The 19,404-nt window shown below is 38.9% G+C and overlaps 3 protein-coding genes across 3 annotated transcripts in view; all 3 read right to left on the reverse strand.

Moving 5' to 3' along the window:
- Window positions 1–4,054, reverse strand: part of n4bp3 (NEDD4 binding protein 3) — a 28,612-nt gene extending 24,558 nt beyond the window's left edge. Inside the window, exon 1 of the mRNA XM_041991035.1 lies at window positions 3,792–4,054. The gene's annotated coding sequence lies outside the window, so the exon portion shown is untranslated. The remainder of the gene's footprint in view (window positions 1–3,791) is intronic.
- A 1,246-nt stretch (window positions 4,055–5,300) lies between these two features.
- LOC121643280 (platelet-derived growth factor receptor-like protein) lies at window positions 5,301–9,107 on the reverse strand. The gene is made up of 7 exons (XM_041990621.1): window positions 8,977–9,107; window positions 8,654–8,802; window positions 8,433–8,575; window positions 8,155–8,306; window positions 7,750–8,043; window positions 6,073–6,212; window positions 5,301–5,751 (listed from the first exon to the last, which is right to left on the reverse strand). Exons 1-7 carry the CDS (start codon window positions 9,056–9,058, stop codon window positions 5,545–5,547), a joined length of 1,167 nt encoding a protein of 388 aa, XP_041846555.1. The 5' UTR covers window positions 9,059–9,107; the 3' UTR covers window positions 5,301–5,544.
- Window positions 9,108–11,637: 2,530 nt separating this feature from the next.
- Window positions 11,638–19,034, reverse strand: LOC121643120 (cationic amino acid transporter 2-like). The gene is made up of 12 exons (XM_041990360.1): window positions 18,968–19,034; window positions 16,740–17,113; window positions 16,001–16,156; window positions 15,741–15,906; window positions 15,498–15,634; window positions 14,384–14,606; window positions 13,465–13,601; window positions 13,279–13,381; window positions 13,044–13,177; window positions 12,731–12,897; window positions 12,531–12,639; window positions 11,638–12,444 (listed from the first exon to the last, which is right to left on the reverse strand). Exons 2-12 carry the CDS (start codon window positions 17,107–17,109, stop codon window positions 12,314–12,316), a joined length of 1,833 nt encoding a protein of 610 aa, XP_041846294.1. The 5' UTR covers window positions 17,110–17,113; window positions 18,968–19,034; the 3' UTR covers window positions 11,638–12,313.
- Between the last annotated feature and the right edge of the window lie 370 nt (window positions 19,035–19,404).

The following is a 19,404-nucleotide window of genomic DNA, read 5'->3' on the forward strand; positions in this document are numbered from 1 at the left end:
TACAAGTCCGATTCACTCTCATAGCATCTCCATTTTAGTTTAAACAACCCAACATCTTCACAAACTACTTGCTATTTTTATACACAGCCCTCCAATTAAATGGAGTTTAGTCAATTGGTGTGCTAGCTTGACAAACCCCTGATATAACTGAAGCAAATAAACAATCCTACTGCTTTTGTAATTCATTAAATTGTTTTCTTGGATTTAAGCTTAGAAGAATAGAGTCGTACCTTCAAAGATCAGTTTACAGCTATAAAGAAACACCTGCCGCTGTGTATAATGATTAACTTGGGCGTGTGTTGTTTGGCACTTGGAAAATAACTTCAATCATGCAACCTGACCCAGATGAATTATTAAAAAGTAAATCAGAGTTTTACTCACAAGTTCAACCTGAGCTCAGTCACATCAAAGCTCCAACACTGCAGGACCACACATGTTTAGAATGGATTAGTTGTGCTTGAATCATGATGTAAATGGTATAGTGGAAATGTATTTACTAGCAGTTACTTCCCAAGACAAACACTTTACTATGATGCTGCTGATGCAAACTGTTACCCATCGCTGTGATAGCTTTGAGCTGTAAAAGCTTAACAGGCTTATGTCCAACTGTGGCAGAATCTAAGGAGACAGCCTTGCACGCCTGGCCAGGTCCCTCAGTGATTTTCTTAACCCGGCCAGGCTTTAATCGCAGCGACAGACGGCTCAGGGAGCAGATCAGGCCAGCCACAGGCAGAGACAAAAAAAGGCGAGGCGTTTAAAGTAAGGAGCATGACACTTTCTCCTCAGAGCGATCAGGCATGGCCTTCTCTATTAGGAGTCTATGAGATGAGCACAGACAGGAGAGGGTAAAAATGGGGTAAGAGGATAAGCCCAAGATTAGGATCAAACACAGTGAAAATGGGGTAGGAGAGGGGCAACATCTGAAGAGAGAAGAAACCAGAGTTTTGGAGACAGAAAGAAATCAGTGAGTGGAAGAAGGGCTCATTAGTGTTTGATTGGATGGCTGGCCTGAGGGGAAATGTCTGTCAAGGAGCACAGCTCGATTACAACCCTGCTCTCTCTACTACACCATCTGCTACACTGTGCATGCATGACTAACTTGTTGTGCACTTACATACTACAAAAAAGTACACTCCAATTTAACATGCTACCAGTAATATTGGATTTCTGTAGTTCTCATACAACAGAACACTGAGTTACACCTTCAAAGTTAGCAACCATAAATGTTTGACATCTAATGGTGCAGGTGGACTTCAATGAACATGAGTGTTTGATGGAACAGAATTTGTATCCCCTAATCTTTACATTAGGCAACACTAAGCAAATGGTCAGCAGACATCAAATGGTCAGCAGAATTAGCGTTTCATCAGCTGCCAGTGCTTTAAGGACACACACACACACACACACACACACACACACACACAGTCAGAAGAGTGTCAACCCCCTGGGAGCTCAAACAGCTGAACGAAGAAGACGTCACATCAGCTGTCGGTCTGATTCTGCTGAGAAGAGCACCAATGGGACAGGCTGTGCTAATATAGTGTAGTCCCAAATCTCCCAGGAAGCTTTTAGGTAACAAATGGGTTTGCAGCATATATAAAGTCAGGCATCAGTACAATTTTACAAAAAAAAAAAAAACTGTTTGTTTTATGATTAGCAATTAGTGTCACCTCCTTCAAATCTTACTGAAAGACACAACTGTCCTAAAGAAGCTTATGGGTCGCTTCTACTGTACACTGCAGGTCATTACCCATGTGTACAGTAACAGTGGGGTCCTATCAGCTTCACAACATTTGACTGAATCTAAACATAGAATATAATTCTATTCATTCCAGGATTAATCTTTCACGTCTTAAATAAACCGGCACCTAAAGATGCCCATACTATTACACCACCTCCACCATGTCTGACAGGATCCCTACCTTTCTGTCTTCAAACTCGTCTCTTCAAATTATTTTAATTTGTCGATGTAATCTTGCTGCAGACCAGAGCAAATTTTAATCTAAACTTTCTGTCCTTGTGTTGTACTGAGGGTATGCATCTTGAAGAAAAAACATCTGTAGACCTACAACATCTGTATACTTGATCACTTGATTGTTTGACAATATGAAACCTCCCTCCACCACAGTGTTTCTGACTTGGCTTGATGTTGAAAGGGCTTCTTTGGCCTAATGGTATTTCTGAACCAATTAGCACATTCCTTCTTTTCAAGCAACAAACTGTTCACTTCTTCTAAAGTTTCTGCTATTTTCTCAATATGTCAGTTTTATCTAGTCAACATAATGACATCATTCACTTTAAATGGTTTATGAAGAACGACAACAAAATGTAAAATGCAATACTTGGAACTGACTCCAGACCTTTCATCTCCCGTTTCACTGAACTGTATGGGGACTCCTCCACAGAAACAGTTTGGGAAAGGGCAAGCTTAATAGCAAGTCTAGATTCTAGCTATCAAAGTCACAAGCAAACTTAAAACAGGTGATATTACCAAGAGGAACCACATGGAACCAGTAGGGAAGAGCCAACACTCACAGCTACCACTGTAAGACTGATGACTTCTGCGTTTCTGTTGGCACGGAGATTGGCAAGGTGGATTATATTACCTTGATCTTATTAATCTTGCTAGAATCCAAGTAAATGCAAAAGCAAAACTGAGAAAATTGTGCATCTGTCCCCATACTTTAGGACCTGGCTGTATATTTCTCTATAAACATTTATCAGTAGATAGGCAGCAACACCTTTAAACAATTTTACCTGATAACACGATGAAATCTAGGCATGTGGAAATTTTCTGCTGTTGAGTTAATTTCAGTTCCACTCATCTTGTTTTTATTGGGTTGGAAAAAAAGTTGTAGATGTTAGAACCAAAATGTTTGCACAAGAACACTTAAATCTCATCTCTAGGCGTTGTGTCAATGAGGTGGGCTGAATGAGATGGGGAAAACTGCATTTTTGTTTAGTGGCTTTAACCCAAAACACTACTTATGCTGTCTTAGTGATTGCCATGCAGTAATAAGCACTCACTCACACCAGAAGAGACAGCAACATCAACCCCACTATCACCTCTCTGGGTCTTCCATTCCCAAATTACAGGAATGGTTCCGCACAGTCTCCAACAGAAGCCACATATCTATTGTCTCTCCATTGTCAGATATGCACCTGCACTTACGTCAACACACACCCATAACCACCACATTCAAAGGACCTCTCCTGCAACGCTCCAAGAGTCCTCAGGTCAGAGGTCACCTGTGGCCTCTGGTCTCCAGGACGACAGTCTGGCAGTCCCCAGAACTGAGACCCCCCCCCCAACACACACACACACACACACACACACACACACACACACACACACACACACACACACACACAGAAAAAGCTTTTGTCTCCGAGCTCTCCTGTGCATTAAAAGAGTAAGGAGTTTGAGCTTCAGTCCAAACATTTACAGCCCTGCAGGGCACACGCGTTTCAGTGCACTGCAGTGGAAGTGCAGGAGATCCCCGCCATGGCTGCACACCGACTCGAGCTACGTAGCCCGAGTATCGTTCCATCTGTCCTAGACTCAGAAAATAAAAATCTTGTAAATACCTGAACTAACTAACCGCATGCTGCATTGATGAGACGGCCTCTGTACGTGCAAGCTTGTCATCGACTGTATCCTATTTAAACCTAGCCTGCATAAAGTTTTGGACGGGTTATCATGATGAACCTGAACTCACCACGCACCATTCTACGGATTCAACAACCCAACATCAGACCTACATGTGAACAGGATGATCAGAAAAACTCACCATGATCTGTATGCAGAACATCTCTTTAACTTACACCGGGACTCTGCTGCAGGTTTACGTCTCGTCGGTTACGTAAAAAAAACAAAAACAAAAACAAACGAGGCAACGATGACGTGACTGTGCAGGATATTTCCCCGGGACTTGAACGCGGAGCGGCGGACTGCGGACAGCCTGCGAGCAGAGAGAGAGACAACTGGGACTTTCTTTTCCCTCTCAGAGGTTTGAACACGAGAGTCAGGCGTGTGCTGCTGAACTGACGCCGTTTAAAACAGGAGAAGAGAAACAGCGCCATCTGTCGACGAAGGAGGTAATAATCGCACATTCCAAGATCCTTAAATAATAATACAATTTAAAATTATTACATTTTAGTTGTTTACTTGTGCTAGATTGATTTATTTACTTATTAAATACGACAAACAAGCAGGGAGAATGCACATAGTACAAAAACATCCACTTTTGACACGCCAGTTAAAATGGGGTAAAAGTGACAAGTGCAATAAATGAACAATAATAATATTATCAAAGAATCTGTGACTGGTTATTTAAGGTTCTGATAGAAGTGGTAATTTCAATTTAATTTCTGTACATGTTTTTCTTAATAGGTGGTGCTTGTAGTTGCTGGAAAGAACTATGCAGGGGAGTGGTATGGTCTGCCATGATTTGTTTAGCTTTCTCTTCTATTGCTTCTTTGTGGAGAACAGATAAACAAGTTTGATTCTCACCTGTTATTTTGCCTGCTGAATCAACGACCTGCTAAAGCCTTGCTTTGGTCTTGACAGACAAGTTATTCAAGAAGTGATTTAATTGTTACAATAACCTTTCAAACATTAAAATCCCTGAGTTTTCTCAGCTGAAAAATCAAATGTTACAAAGTTAGACTATCAATGAAATAGGAAAATAACATTAACAGTAAGGATTTTAATTTATATATTATTTGATTTAAATATCACTGAATTGTATAAATTGTATATTGAACTGTGCACAAATTGCACTACTTTGTACACATTTTCTGTCCATTTTCAGAAGAAGAAGAAGAAAATACAACAGTCTCACCAAAAAAACCTGTGGAACAGTTCTTATTTCTGTTAATGTGGACAACATTTTCTGAATAAAGAACAACTGTAAACTAACAAAGACATGAGAAACAAACAAATCTTACTTTTGCACCTCAGAAGTCCTATTTGGTCGTCCACAGTTTTCATTGTGCTAGAAGAGAACTTACAACAGATGTAATGAAGGTTTGGGTGGCTAGTGAGGGTCCAGCATGCAAACCTTGTTGTGGTGTTTACACCCGTCAGTGTCTGATATCCTCGTAGCACTCTTCTTTTTGTTTTATGCCAAATTTCTGACTGAATCAACAGAAATCCTGTGAAACTTTTGACATTTGAGAATTATCATACAACATAACATTTCAGACCATAATTAGTCCAATAAATATTAAACACACATTATCTACATTTTGTTTAAGGCTCCTTTTTATTTTCTTTTAACCATTATCTTTTACAGGGTTATGCACAAAAAAGTACAGAAAACAGGCAGTAGTGTGTAAACAAAACATTTAATGTACAAGCTTGAACAGTTGATACAAACTAATCATGGCTACGCTGAAGTGGGATTTCAGCACTCTACACAAAAAAATATGCTTTACTATGATTATGTTTTCATATTTTACTGATATAAATACTATTGTCCTCTGATAGAAAAATGTTGGACATGAACTTCTTTCTCTGCTTCTGTCAGAGATTTGTCTCACTCATGGTTTCTTAGCTTTGACTTTAGGAACCACTTTAACAATAGTAGACACAGATTTGGCTCCTTGGAGGTTCTGAGCGGTGCAGGTGTATGTTCCGCTGTCCACGTCTCTGACTTCGTCCACCAGGAAAACAGACTGAAACTGCTGTCGTGCTGATCCTCCACTGACTGGACTGATGCTCTCCTGTGTGTACAGAGGCCTCCCAATCTACAAAAAGCACTCAGAAATAATGAATGCTGTCAAGTAAAAAACTCTCAAATTTAAAGATCAGGTACCATAATTAAAATTTAGTTATAGGTACACATTTTTAGCCCACAGTCTGCATGATTTGTAAGTAATAATGAACTAGCTAAAAAGAAAAACAAACTTTACTGAAGGCATTTTTAATCTCTAAAGAGCAACAACATTTAAGCTAAATATGCTCTTTATTTATGAAAATATATTTTCACTGATCTGTCAAGCCATTAACATAATTAAAATAATTTTCACCAGTTAAGTTGGTATTAACATTTAAAAACAGTTATTGACCTGCTGTCCTGGGTAATCCCAGTTGAACTCTATGACCACATCTTGTTCTCCCATCACAGTGCAGCTGACACGTAGGTTTTCCCCCACAGTCACTGAGCTTGATGATGCATGGATCACTGGAGCAGGAGGAGCCACTGGATCTGATAGCAAATGTCAGTTATCAGTAAGCAAACAATCACTCAACCCATTCTGCAGATAGTCCTGGTAAAAAGAAGAAACCTGCTCTTTCAGTTTTAAGGTTTCCTGTTTCAGCTCATAAGGAAGTAATCTGATCCTCACCAGGTTTAAAAATCAATTAAATACAACCTTGGGGGATTAACAACACAGGACATATTACACTGTATCATTTATTTAATAAAAACTGAGCCAAAACAAAGAAGTAATATGTAAAAGAAATGAAGACGGTTCTTTCTACTTCCAAAGGAATTAAGGGGACAATTATCAGTCATGTGCTGCTAATCAAATGTAATTGATTAACTGATTTTCAGGGGCAGCCACAAAATGTTTTGCAGTTTGCTGACTGAAGTACAAAGACCAAACTAGCCCAGACCAGCAGTTAACAAAGCCAAGGAGGAAAGACGTGAGCAATGTCCCTTTCCACTGTGGTGTAGAGTTCAGGTAGGTACAGTATGCTGTTTTGTGTGTTTCCAACAGGAGCTCATATAACTAAACCAAACCATACATTTCAGTTATAGGTCCATAAGCGGATGCTACAGTTTGGTCAAGGTGGAGCTACTGGCGTCAAAAAACACAGTCCGTTGACTGGGGGACAAAAAACACACTTCTAATGATAAAAGCAAATATAACAAATTAACACCCTGCAAGAGTTCAGTTGTTTCACGCCATGTTTGTTCATAATGCACAGTAACACATTTCTTTAAAACTAACCACAGAATATTAGCTCAAAACGTCATGCCAACACTCAAGCACAGAGGTGGAGGGGTGATGATGAGTAAAGCAACAGGACTTAGACACCTTGTTGTCACTCAGTTGACTGCAAACTCCTTTGAATACCAAAGTCTTTTACAGTTACACGTCAGAACATTAAGTTTGGCCAAATTTTGAATCATGCAGCAGGACAATGATCCCAAACACAACAGCAAATTTACAGCTGAATGAACCAAAGTCCCGACCTCAACCAGAGACCAGAAAGCTGTGCAGAAATAAATGCCCCAAAACCTCAATGAACTGAAGTAGCATTGTATTGAGGAGTGGGCCAAGATTCCTCCACAACAATGTGAGAGACCGATAGCATCATTCAGAAAATGATAACTTCAAATTATTGCTGCTGAAGGTGGTTCGAGAAATATTCTATAAACCACAGAATTTTATGGAGTGTTCTCTGTTTGTCATACAGTGCCAACTAAGTTTCATATTTCGTGTTATTTTTTATCTGAGGCCATACGTAGCTCATCTTGTAAAGACCAAATAAATTAAAAGATGTTCCTTCTTTGTAAAATGAATGCTATAACCTATCAAAATCCAGAAATCCTTAAATTTCATGTGAAAAACTGAAACAGTGCCAATTATAACTGAAAATACTTATTCTGAAGATATCTGAAGTATCATTTTGTTGTATCAAGCGTTACATGAAGCATTCCCTGCCTTTCAGACTCCTGCTGTGAAAGGGCCACTCACCCCCCATGAGGGGATGATTGACTTATTTGTAGCACTCACAGTTAACATAGATGAGCATGTACGTGGTGGAGCTCTGCCTCAGGTTGCCCAGAATGGCTATGCAGTACAAGGCTCCAGCGTGGTAAGGCCGGGGTCGATGAATGGTGAAGCCTTTCTTGACATTAAATGAGATCTCAGTCCCATCCACAGCCACCTCCACAGGTGGGTACTCACGGTGCAGAGTCACTTTGGCCTCAGGTGATGTCACCTGGCAGGGAAGGACTGTGGGCCAATTGGTTCTCAGCTGAATTACCTCATAATAGTCAGATGATGGAACAAATAGTTCTTGTGGGTCTGGTTATTGCAGGGAAAAGATATGGCAGATTGATGATATTTAGATAGAAAATGATTCATATCAAGCTCAGAACAGCATGTGTAAGCATCAATAAAGTTTATTCTTCATACCCGGAAAGAAGACAAACACTTTGACAGCTTTGTTGTACTCCTTCCTGCAGTCTGTGTCTTCACAGTACATTGGGTAACAGGTGTACTCCCCCGTGTCTGCACCGGTAGTGTTGACTAAGGTCAGAGCACTATAACGCTCATGTTGAACAATCCTTCAGAGAAATCATATAGAGAAAAGTTAAAAAGTGCAGAGGCTTTAACAGATTTTATTACTCTTTTATCAGCATAAAGTGATTATACATATCCATCCATAAAGATTTATGGACATCGTGGCTTACTTGAGCCTCCCATCGTCATCCTCCTCCAGGTAAGGAGGGACACTCCACTGAGCAGGTTTGCTCCTGCACCTCAGCTCCAAAGTGTCTCCTGTCTGCACGCTTATGGTCTCACCCACCTTTTTAAACTTGCTTCTGTTAAGCACCTTTATGTATCAAAGGAAAATAAGTCACTAAAAGATACAGAACTATGCATCCCTATATGAAAAGTTATAGTTTTCTACCTGTGTGAGGAGGCTTTGTGCCTGAGCTGGTGTAGTTTTTATCTTTGGTTTGGCTGTCGCTGCTCTTGGTCCTTTTTGTGTTGATCTGCCAAGTTTGGCTTTACTTGGCTTGGGTGTCCTCCCTGGTGTGGTCCTCTGTTCTTGTGCATCTTTTTCAAAATAATAATGTACAGGCACATTTGAAGTTTTCAAATACAGACAAATTCAGGTCATTTCTGCTGCATGTGGAAATTTCAATTCAATCACATGCCAGGTTTTCAGAGACGGCCAACTTGTAAACACATGTTCACAGAACTGCATGGCAAGGGAATAAAGTTACTTACCTAGCTCAAAGATTATGGCAAAAATAAGGAGAGCGCTCAGCACCAGCCCCCACTTCAACCCAGATAAGTTTATCAAAGACATGACTGATTGGTGGATAATCAAAAGGCGAGTGAATTCTTAGTTCATGCAGTTCATCCTAAAGGGAAAACTACTCTAAATAAGGAGAAGGAGGAGAGCTAGCTTGCGAAGTGAGGAGTCAGCTGTTAGCAAGAATCACACAAATTCCTCCTCCTGAGAGTGGCATTAGCCCCCCAAATTCCTCCTGAGTGGCTCAATGGAGGCTTTCAAGCCTGTCCAGACCAATGAGGGACCAGAGACTGAGGCCCCTCCATTTGGAATCACACATGCTGTTTGCTTAGCTGCTGGACTGGAAGTGTGCTGTGGCAGCATAAGTCTGGCCTTCACAAATGCTGCCCAAACAAGGCTCCGGCCGTGCCAATAAATGCATTTGGTGCCTCGTAAGCCTCATGACTTCCATGATATTTTTGTCCACAGGTAAAACCAAAACATTGTGTTTCGTTATAGATTAAACTGGCTTTTAAGAAAAAGCACAACCCATTCATGAATATTTTAAAGTTACCTATCTGCATCTAGGGAGGTGAGTTTTTCAATTTGTAGTTAATTTAGGTACTTCACATACATATGGGAGCTTGAAACAAACTCGCACACAAATCAAAGGTGAAAGAAAATTGTGTAAACAAGATTGTAAATTGAAAATTCAACAGTTTAATAATTTCTTAAAAATTTCTGTACCAGTTATGTAGATATAGTGGAACACAGTATTGCACCGATTTTCAGTCTTCAGTTATATATATATATATATATATATATATATATATATATAGAAAGTCCTTTCTAATTCTGTTTTGTTTTGTTTTTTTGCACAATTTTTGCTTTATGTAATGTCCGTATAAATAAATTTTAGAATGTATTGTCTTGCTTTATTTATCTTTATTTACTCTAAATCACAATACGCTTCTTTATGCTGCTCCACTGTGCCTCTTAAATTGCCCCTCATGGACAAAAAAAGTTTGAATGAACTAAATTTGAGCAGAATATAGTTAAGAAATGCAAGAAATTATTTATTAACCAAAGATTACTGCAGGTCACCATCACTTTAATTTATTGCTATTTTATTCATTATCTGATAAAAAAAAAAAAACAAGCAAGATATCAGTTAACTTTACTTTTTTTAATAGGGAATAATGAGCTGATAATTACAACCAAATGCACAACAAAAATTGTAAAAGCAAACAGCCAATGATTTTTTTTATCAGCACTTATTTACTTTGATAACAAGAAAAACTTGCTCTCAGCTAAATCAGCAGTTTCATTAGTGTTTCTTCACCATTAGTGACTGTTGAACTTTGCACAGTCATCAAATCTGGTGGCTTTACAACTTTTAGATCCTCTTCATAAAAAGTTTCAACAGACAAATGTTATCACTCACGTAGTCAGTTAACAAGATGATGCTGGAGAACGGCTCTTTATGATCACGAACATGGTAGCATTTATGTAGGACAACTTATAGGAACACATTACATGCTACATTCACTTACACTTGGACATCTAAGGCCTACCAAGGCAAAGGTCAGTTTACACTACCTATTTGTTTGAATTTTATGGGGTGGCACTTGAGGGGCCATCAGATTTTAGGGGTGGTCTGACCCCCAACCTCCCGACCTGGTGTACAGATTCATGGATTTTCTTAAAAATGATAATTAAATGCAACACATTGATCTTTGCCTTAGAGGACAAATTTAATTGATTTAATTTTGTGCTCATGGATGCAAAAACATCTCCACAAAGATAAAACAGCCTCACAGCCCTTGGTGAACTGTCATAAAAGGAGGGATTTCGAGATTTAAAAAATAAAACAATTTCTACTTTGGAGGTTAAAGGTGTTTAATGATGAGGTCACACATATCATCCAAAAGCACAAGTTTGTCTCAAACCAGGTACTTTCTACATTCATTTTTGAAGAAGGTGCTGTTTACCAATTACTTTCACTTGCAGGTTGAGTAGGTTTAGGGAGTAAATTGATAACCGACTGTGTCGCTGTAAAGTTACATAATCTTACCTTAACATAGACATGTGACAAATATTTTACTGCCACACTCTCTACTTTTCTCAGATTTAAAATTTCCCTTTTGGTAACGTTTAGAGTTAATGGCTGGTTTTGTTGACCCGAAGCTTCCCTTGAACTGTACTATTATTGACCCAGATCGCTGGGGGACCTTCCATGATGCGCTGAGCACCTCTCCTCACCACTTCTTCTCCATGTTGCTGATTTGGGGACTGGTAAAACTTATAAAACTGACATTCACCGGTTATGCCTTGTGAACTACATGCTTCCAAACAAAATATGGATTTTGATTAAATTCATAACATGCTGTACCCAGTGTGAGCAATGTAAATCTTTCCTTATGAGTGACTAAGCTGTGATTTTGAACAAAACACACATAAGCTGCCTTGAAAGGTCCTTTTGTTCTCAGTGAACTCTGCTTCGTGAACCATCTCTGGTTCCTGTACAGAGCTACAGTACTAATTACTTTCAAACAGGCAGTGCAATAAAGTGCCTCCAGACTGCAGTCATCTGCAAAACTTGATTTTTTTTCTTTATTAAGGACTACATTTGCTGAAATATTATTAACAAATGTGTACAATATCCATATTTACACCCAGAAACACGACAAAATTAATACAGTGAACTTTAAATAAGATGAAAACATGTCATATCACAAAGACTTTCTGTATCTACATTGCACTTTTGTCTGATACTATATATTAATATGTTAACAACAAGGAAAAAGCCAAAACAAAACTTGGGTCATTTATAATAATCAGAGTTATATACACTGAAAAAAATGTACTTTTTTTTTTGTAAAAACCAGCTATGTATAACTACTTTATGTTAAAGGCTGGCAGGCTGTGCTCACACAGACACTGGCAACATATTAAATATATTAAAAAAATTATGGGAAAATAAACAATTAATTTGTTTGGGTTATTTAAAAAAAAATAATATAGGAAACATCATCATTCCCTGCTGTTGAACATTTTAAATGTGCAGAGATGTGTCAGGTAGTTTTTTTAATCTTTCCACCTCATGAATAACAAGCTGTAGATAAACAACAAAGTCCATCAAGATATGATTAAAGTATCACATCAAAACAACAAGGTAGGCCATTTATCTGTGCTTTTGCACTCCACACTCGACCCCCTGTCACTCAGACATTGAGTGCTGGGGAAACAGATCAGCACTGATGCTTGTACATATTTAAAACAGTGACTCAATGTAACATCTCAGTTTATCAGCATTTACTCAAGCTGAACTCAGAATTTCTCTTCTTTAATGATATCCTTGTCTGTTTTTTCACTGATTGTTTCAATATTTATCTGATTTCCAATGAGACGCTTCCTCTGAAGGCTGTTACGGATTCCATAACCAAAATAAATGATTAATCCTGCAGAAAAAAGAGGGACAATTTAATAGTTCAGCAAGCAACTTGACAAAGACCCCCAAAACTTTCAAATGTAAATATGGTCTTACCCACTAACATCCAGATGGCATATCGCAGCCATGTGTCTGAGCCTAACTGCACCATCAGGTAGACATTAATGAGTGTACTCACTAAAGGCAGGGCAGGGAGTAAGGGGACCTATGAGAAAAGAAAATTAAGACATTTACTAGTTTTTTCCTTATTATTAATTTTCGGGAATGACTTGAATGGACTGATAAAATACCCTCACCATAAAAGATGCCTTAGTAGGATTTTGTGGGTGCCTCCAGATAAAGAAAAGCATGAGCAGCAGGATGAAGGCAAAGATGCAGACAAGAGCCACACTCCATGGCTCTACTCGAGACAGAGCATCTATGCCCTGGGTCAGGGTGAGGCACAGTGCAACCACACATAAAACTGCAGAGGATCAAAAATTAAGGAAAAAGGATCTGATTGATGCCCATAAAAATGCAAAGGTATCCCCGATCGTGTTGCTATTCAAGAAAAGTTTCCAAAAGCAACTAAAGAGCTCCACAATCTTCGGCAATTTCTTCCTTACATACCAGAGATTATAGTCAGGATCGTGACTCTTCGTGCAGTGGCAGAGGTCGGAGATGATGGCGGCTTCAAGAAGCCAAACTTGGAGTTTGATTCACTCATCTGCAGGTCTGTGTCTTCAGATGACCCCACCTGGTACCTTGTTTACACAAGAAAAGACAAGTAATATATTCTAAGTTGATATTTACACATGTTAGGAATGGAGTGTTGGTAAAAAAGATAAAATAAAAACGAATGTACCTCAGTATAAGGATGCATATTGCCACAAGTGTGTAAGCAAATAGTGTACCAATGGACATCATTTCCACCAGGGCTTCCAAATCAAAGAGGACAGACATGATGGCTAAAGTGTAACAGGACAAGATAAATCACTTTAAGTCCATAAACCTCACAACAAAACCTTGAGAACAGCTCAAATATTTCTACCTGCAACAATTCCTGATGCTATGGTGGCCACAGCAGGACTGCCCTTAGCGGTGACTTTGGTCAAAGGCTTGAAAAGCAGTCCGTCTCTCGCCATGGCGAACAGTACCCGAGGCATCGGAAACATAGAGCCCAGCAGGCTGGAAAGACAAGGACATAAGGGTCAAAGAACATTTTCTTCTTCCAAGTCCTCCAAAAAGAGTGCTTCCAACAATACCTCTGCATAATTTTGTCAGTACATTTTGTAACTTTTGTTGTACTTTTACCTAAAACCTAAGAGTTGGTTTATTTTATTATGATTTAAGAAGCAAAGCTGTGCAGGCATCCACTGTCTCTCCATAAAATGTCTTTTTTAGTTTTAGCCAATGCAGTTTATAGAACCCTCAAGTACAGAAAGTTGGCACATTTCGTCTACAGGTCACTTTTATAGCATCTTCCATGCACTTCCATGCATGGAAAATGCATTGTTCTGCTGATCAGCTGGAACTTAAACATGTGCTTAAGTTCCAACTGATCAGCAGAACGATGCTTTCAACAGTCACCCTGTGTTAAATGACATGGAGCAGCATGTGCTATTTGGATAAGAAAATACTGACAAAAGTAAAGTAAAGCATTTATCTCATTTAAAACAGATACATGATACAAACAATTATAAGGAATTTTGCACCATATTGCTGTGAGTCAGACAATACAAGACAATAAAATAAACAGTAAGCTAATCAACAAGTTTGACGTTCTCACAAAAGGCATAGCTGAAAATAAGATTATATATATATATTCTGAGATCTTTTATAGATAAAAGAAAAAATATAAAGTACTCTATATGACATACTTGAAGCTCTGACAGATTTTCCTCGGCACATCACAGCTATTATATTAATATCTCTTATTTCAAATATTTGCTGCCATTATAGTTACATACCTAGTGGACAGAGCACACAGTGATCCCACAGCCACTGCATATTTGGCAGGACCCCAGCCGACATGTTCAAAGGCCGCTGGGAGGGGGCTCTTTTCATCGAGCATGTAGTAAGGCATCATCAGGGTGAGAGCAGCAGAAACCGCAAAATAGGCCAGGAAACAAATCAGAAGTGAGGCCACAATACCAATAGGGACAGATTTCTGGGGGTTCTTCACTTCCTCACCTATAAAATAAAAAGAAAGACAAAATAAAGAGTGTTATCACACCCAAATGATAAAACCCAATGATAGTAAGTTAGCTACAGTAGCTTGAGCATTACAAACATGTTTATTTGCTTCTGGAGGCTTTCAACACGAACCAGGCAAGCTTTATTGTAATTTCTTCAAGTAGTCTTCAGGAATAGTTCTCCCGGCTTTTGGAAGAGCATTTCAAAGCTCTTATTTGGATGTGGGCTGTCTTCTCTTTCATTCTCCGTTAAGATCCGACAGTGCTTCAGTAATGTTGAAATCTGGGCTATGGGGAGGATTCATCACACCACAAGACCTCCAGTCACTGATTTTTAATCCAGTTTTGTATCATTTGGAATGTTTTATCCCTGCCTCCTTTCTTGAAGCATGTTTCTTGGCAGCTCCTTTTGCAAGGAGAAAATTTCTGATCAGGCTTTAGCAAACAGTCGATGAATCAACTAAGGGTCTAAATGCATCTCTGGATCCTGTATCAGGTCTTTGCTGGATTTCCTATCCCCATTTCTTGACATCATTTTTAGACAGTTTATTTACTGTAAATCAGGGGTGCCCAGCTCTGGTCCTCAAGGGCCACAATCCTGCAGGTTTTTGATGTATCCCTGCTCCACCTGACTCAAATTGACGAGTCATTCTGCGAAACTTAATAGGCTGTTGAATCTATTTCATTTGAGTCAGGTGTGTTGAAGCAGGAAACATTGGAAAATCTGCAGGACAGCAACCGACTTTGGGCACCCCTGCTGTAAATATTTTAATTTTTTTATTTTTAATGCCTGTTACTTTTTGTAGCCTTAATTTTTCAGTGTCAGACTTTTACACAGTAGTTATGATTATGCATTCTTTATTTGTGTTTACATGTACAGTCTTCTTACCTGTTGTAGCAATGCAGTCAAATCCAACAAAAGCATAGAAGCATGTTGCAGCTCCGGCCAGTGTCCCAGTCAAGCCATATGGGAAAAATCCTCCCACTCCATAAGCACTTGTTACATTGGCGGTTGAAGTCAAGTTACTGTGTAAAGGGAGCACATTATCTTACAGTGAGATTAGCAGGACAGTAATACTGTTGTATTTATGTTAGATGCAATCAAAGAGAGGAAACTACTCTTTGACTTTACTTGGCTTCTGCTGTGGCATTTATCAGTGCTTCCTCACTGATCTGCCAGTTGGAGATATCGCCTTTGATGAATCCAGCGATGGTAACAAACAGCAGAACCAGGATGTTGATTGCTGTGAAGATCTTGTTGATCGTTGTTGACTCTTTCACTCCAAATGCCAGCACACCTTTGTGTAAAACATTGTTAATATTTATGTTTTTATGTCTCTATATTTTCTTGTATTATATTGCTGTTACCAAGTTAACAAAAGCAGTGTGAACCTGAGAGGATCAAAATCAGAGCCGCAGCAAAAACATCTGGGTAAGGTGCCAGGCCGGGGACGTTTATGGATGCATTTTCTTTAAAATACTTTGATATGACACCGCCAATAAGATCATCAAAAGTCCCACTCCAAGCCAGAGCTACACTGGATGTTCCTGAGTGGAGAAATGCAATAATCTAATGAGCAAATAGTCATTATATAACTGTGGCCATAAACAGAAAACAATGGGAACATTTCCCTACCATTGTGATTACATTGTCATTATTTTTAACTTACAGTCCTGCCTCATCAAGCTGTTAAAATTAATGTATCAAGAGGTAAAAACAAATAAACAAACAAAATAGAAAAATAAAAAAACAGTAAGAATAAACTTTCTATTTAAAACGTTTGCGGTAAAGAAGCTTTAGGAATGTGCTTCCACAGGAGGTAAAAGTTCAGAGAGCAACATCACTCAGTGTTACGTTGATGGTTGATCATTGACTGTTCTGTTTTATCAGTGAGTCCCAATCAGCAGTTTATATAGTTAAATAATTATTTTACAATATTGAAGAAAATCACATGTTTGAAAACCAGAGATTTTACTAAATACTTGTTATCATGATTCATTTTTAGCTTAAACAGCAAAATCAAATTTGTTTCAGTTAAATAAAGAGTCCTTGATCTCAAAACAATTAGCAAACATTAATAACAATTAAAATAATTATTTATTGTGAATGACAAAAAAAAATTATGCTTACCTATGACATAGGAGAGGAGCAGATTCCATCCGGTGATAAATGCCAGCAGCTCTCCAACAGTCACATAGCTGTAAAGGTAAGCTGAGCCTGTTTTAGGAACCCGGGATCCAAACTCTGCATAGCACAGTCCAGCAAATATAGAAGCCAAGGCTGCGATGAAGAATGAAATTATGATGCTGGGACCAGCTGTGTCTCTGGCCACCTCTCCAGAGAGGACATAGACTCCAGCCCCCAAGGTGCTGCCCACACCAAGGGCCACCAGGTCCAGAGTGGTCAAGCATCTGTTAAAGGTGGACTGCTCCCCGTCAGGTTCGATGGGCTTCCTCCGAGACAAGCTCAGCAGAAAGGACTTTACCACACCGCACGACATGCTTCTAGGGTTTGGATCAGGATGGATGGGTAAGAGAATAATATAAAAAGCGACAGGTGAGAGTGTAGGTTGATGTTGAAATGGCGAAAGCAAGAGGAATAGACAGTGAGGGGAGAAGAGTAGGACAAATCAGAGTATATGTCAGTAAATAATTCTCAGGTCAGCCCCAAAAAGAAACAGCTTCACTTCAAAGAAACTTCTCAAAGTCTGATTTTAACTTTGCATTGCAAAATGAACTTTATTTACTTAAAAAGTGCAACTGAACAAATTAACTTCAACTAAGGAATCAAACCCCCAAAATAATTAATTCATCCATTTTCTATACAGCTTATTCCAATTCAGGGTCACAGGACTCCTAAGATCAAATTTTTAGATGATCATATTTCACAGATTAAATAAAGAAAACCCTTCACTCACCTCTTGCATATACTCTCCTGCCTCACAGGTGTGCTCAGAAGACACACAAGGATCTGTTATTCCCTTAAAACATATATTTCTTTTATACACCCCCTCCTTTATCACTTCCGCTGATATGATAGTGCTGATTGCTGGATTTCTCATTGCTGCCCGAACCACAGAAAACAACGCCCCGCTCGGGGACTGTACTTTACTCAGGCTTCAGCTACATGCACAGTTATTTCCTTGAATAGCTTTGAGGAATGTCACAGGTAGAAGACAATATTTTGTCATCTGAAAAGTGTGCTCACCTCACCGGCACAGTTTCACGGCAGAGATAATATCTCCATTCAGCTTAAGTCAGGGACACTCAAGATCAATCACTGTTAAAAACAAATAAAAACAAGACTTATATTTCATTCTTCTCTTGATCTACATCATTGTTGCTGTAAAAGAAAAAGAATGGATCTGAAAAGAATGATGTTTTGCTTTTGAATCAGATGCAATTTGATGATAATATCCATAAATTAGCAGTTATTAACTAATCAAGAGCAAACATGATGACTTCAGTTAAATATAAAGTAAGGCGAATTAAACAGAGCAAAGAAACAGATATTTAAATGAGTTCTTTTAGATTAATTTTTGTATAGATCTTGCTACTGGCTTTAATCATCTTTTGATTATAACACTTTTCCCGATAATCTCAAGAACTCGAAGTCCCAATTCCTCTGTGACTTTAGAGTTTTTCTCCACAAAAATAAATAAGAAACATCTGAAAGCAGCGTAAGTAAGAACTGAGAAAATCCAACTCATTTTGAACACTCTGACCCTTGAATTAGATTGGCAAAACCATACTGTATCTTCTCAGCGTGTATTTACAGGTTTGTTTTGCTTCTTGCCTTTTAGGAGCTGTGTTTCCGTCTCTGTCTAAAGGTGTGCCACACTATCAGCTCTGAGGGTTTATGAAACAGGCAAACAAAGCAGCTTTTATGGCTCATTCGTGCTGCAGGCTGCACACTTGCACTCTGAGAGGTAGCATTTACCTTCTCATCTCCCATCAAGGGATTTCAGCTCACCTAATCCCTACTGGCATCTATTTCAGCGGGAAGGAGGTGAGCAGGAAGTCAGCCTGTGTGGACAGTTAAAGTATCTTTGACCAAGCCAAAGCTCAGGCTTTCTATCTTGCAGGATCTTTCTAGCTGTGATACTGTTTCCAAGGGACAATGGGTAATGTTTAACAAAACAACAGCATCTACACATGTGATTTCCAGCTTTATAATAAGAGGGTGGGTTTATCCTGATCACAAGTAACCCCCGGTTAATGTTCTTTAATGTGGTGTTCATGACTGCCTCCTGTCAATAAAGACATCAGATGCAACACTAATCACATATTGTATAACATTAAAACACACTCACTCAAGCTGAGGCAGAGGTCAAGGTTTTAGAAACACAAGCCATTTACCTTCAACTTCAGTCCCACGAGGAGCAAATGGTGACTATAACAGTGCAATGAGGCATAAATATCCTTGCTGTTGACTTGGATGATGGAAACATGATTTTACTGCAATATATACAAGACTGCCCTGTGTGACCCTCCCACTCAATGGAATTACTTACAAAGTAGCCTTTCTCACTCCCGACCAGTTTGGATCATAATGTGCTCATTATTGCATGGAAGCCACAGGGTGAGAACTGTGAACCACAAATCCTATTCAGAATGTGAAAAATGCTTTTGTTTTCACATCATTTATTATTTTGTTTTCACAAATGTTGATCTGTACCAATAAAATTTGTAAATTTGAGGGGCAGATGAAGTTTTTTTTTGTAATATGTGTAACCTGTTTCAGTAGAGTGAGGAGGGGAAATATCAGGAAAATTACATAAATAATTATTCTCTCA

The sequence above is a fragment of the Melanotaenia boesemani genome, chromosome 7 (assembly GCF_017639745.1).
Source record: "Melanotaenia boesemani isolate fMelBoe1 chromosome 7, fMelBoe1.pri, whole genome shotgun sequence".
NCBI classification, from domain to species: domain Eukaryota; kingdom Metazoa; phylum Chordata; class Actinopteri; order Atheriniformes; family Melanotaeniidae; genus Melanotaenia; species Melanotaenia boesemani.

Coding starts and splice junctions, on each gene's coding strand:
- LOC121643280 (XM_041990621.1), bottom strand. CDS start 9,058: ATGTCTTTGATAAACTTATCTGGGTTGAAGTGGGGGCTGGTGCTGAGC. Junction 6,213..7,749: donor CATGCTCATCTATGTTAACT/GTGAGTGCTACA, acceptor ATTTGCTATCAG/ATCCAGTGGCTCCTCCTGCT. Junction 5,752..6,072: donor GGGATTACCCAGGACAGCAG/GTCAATAACTGT, acceptor TGCTTTTTGTAG/ATTGGGAGGCCTCTGTACAC.
- LOC121643120 (XM_041990360.1), bottom strand. CDS start 17,109: ATGTCGTGCGGTGTGGTAAAGTCCTTTCTGCTGAGCTTGTCTCGGAGG. Junction 12,898..13,043: donor GATCCTGACTATAATCTCTG/GTATGTAAGGAA, acceptor GATCCTCTGCAG/TTTTATGTGTGGTTGCACTG. Junction 12,640..12,730: donor CTACTAAGGCATCTTTTATG/GTGAGGGTATTT, acceptor CTTTTCTCATAG/GTCCCCTTACTCCCTGCCCT.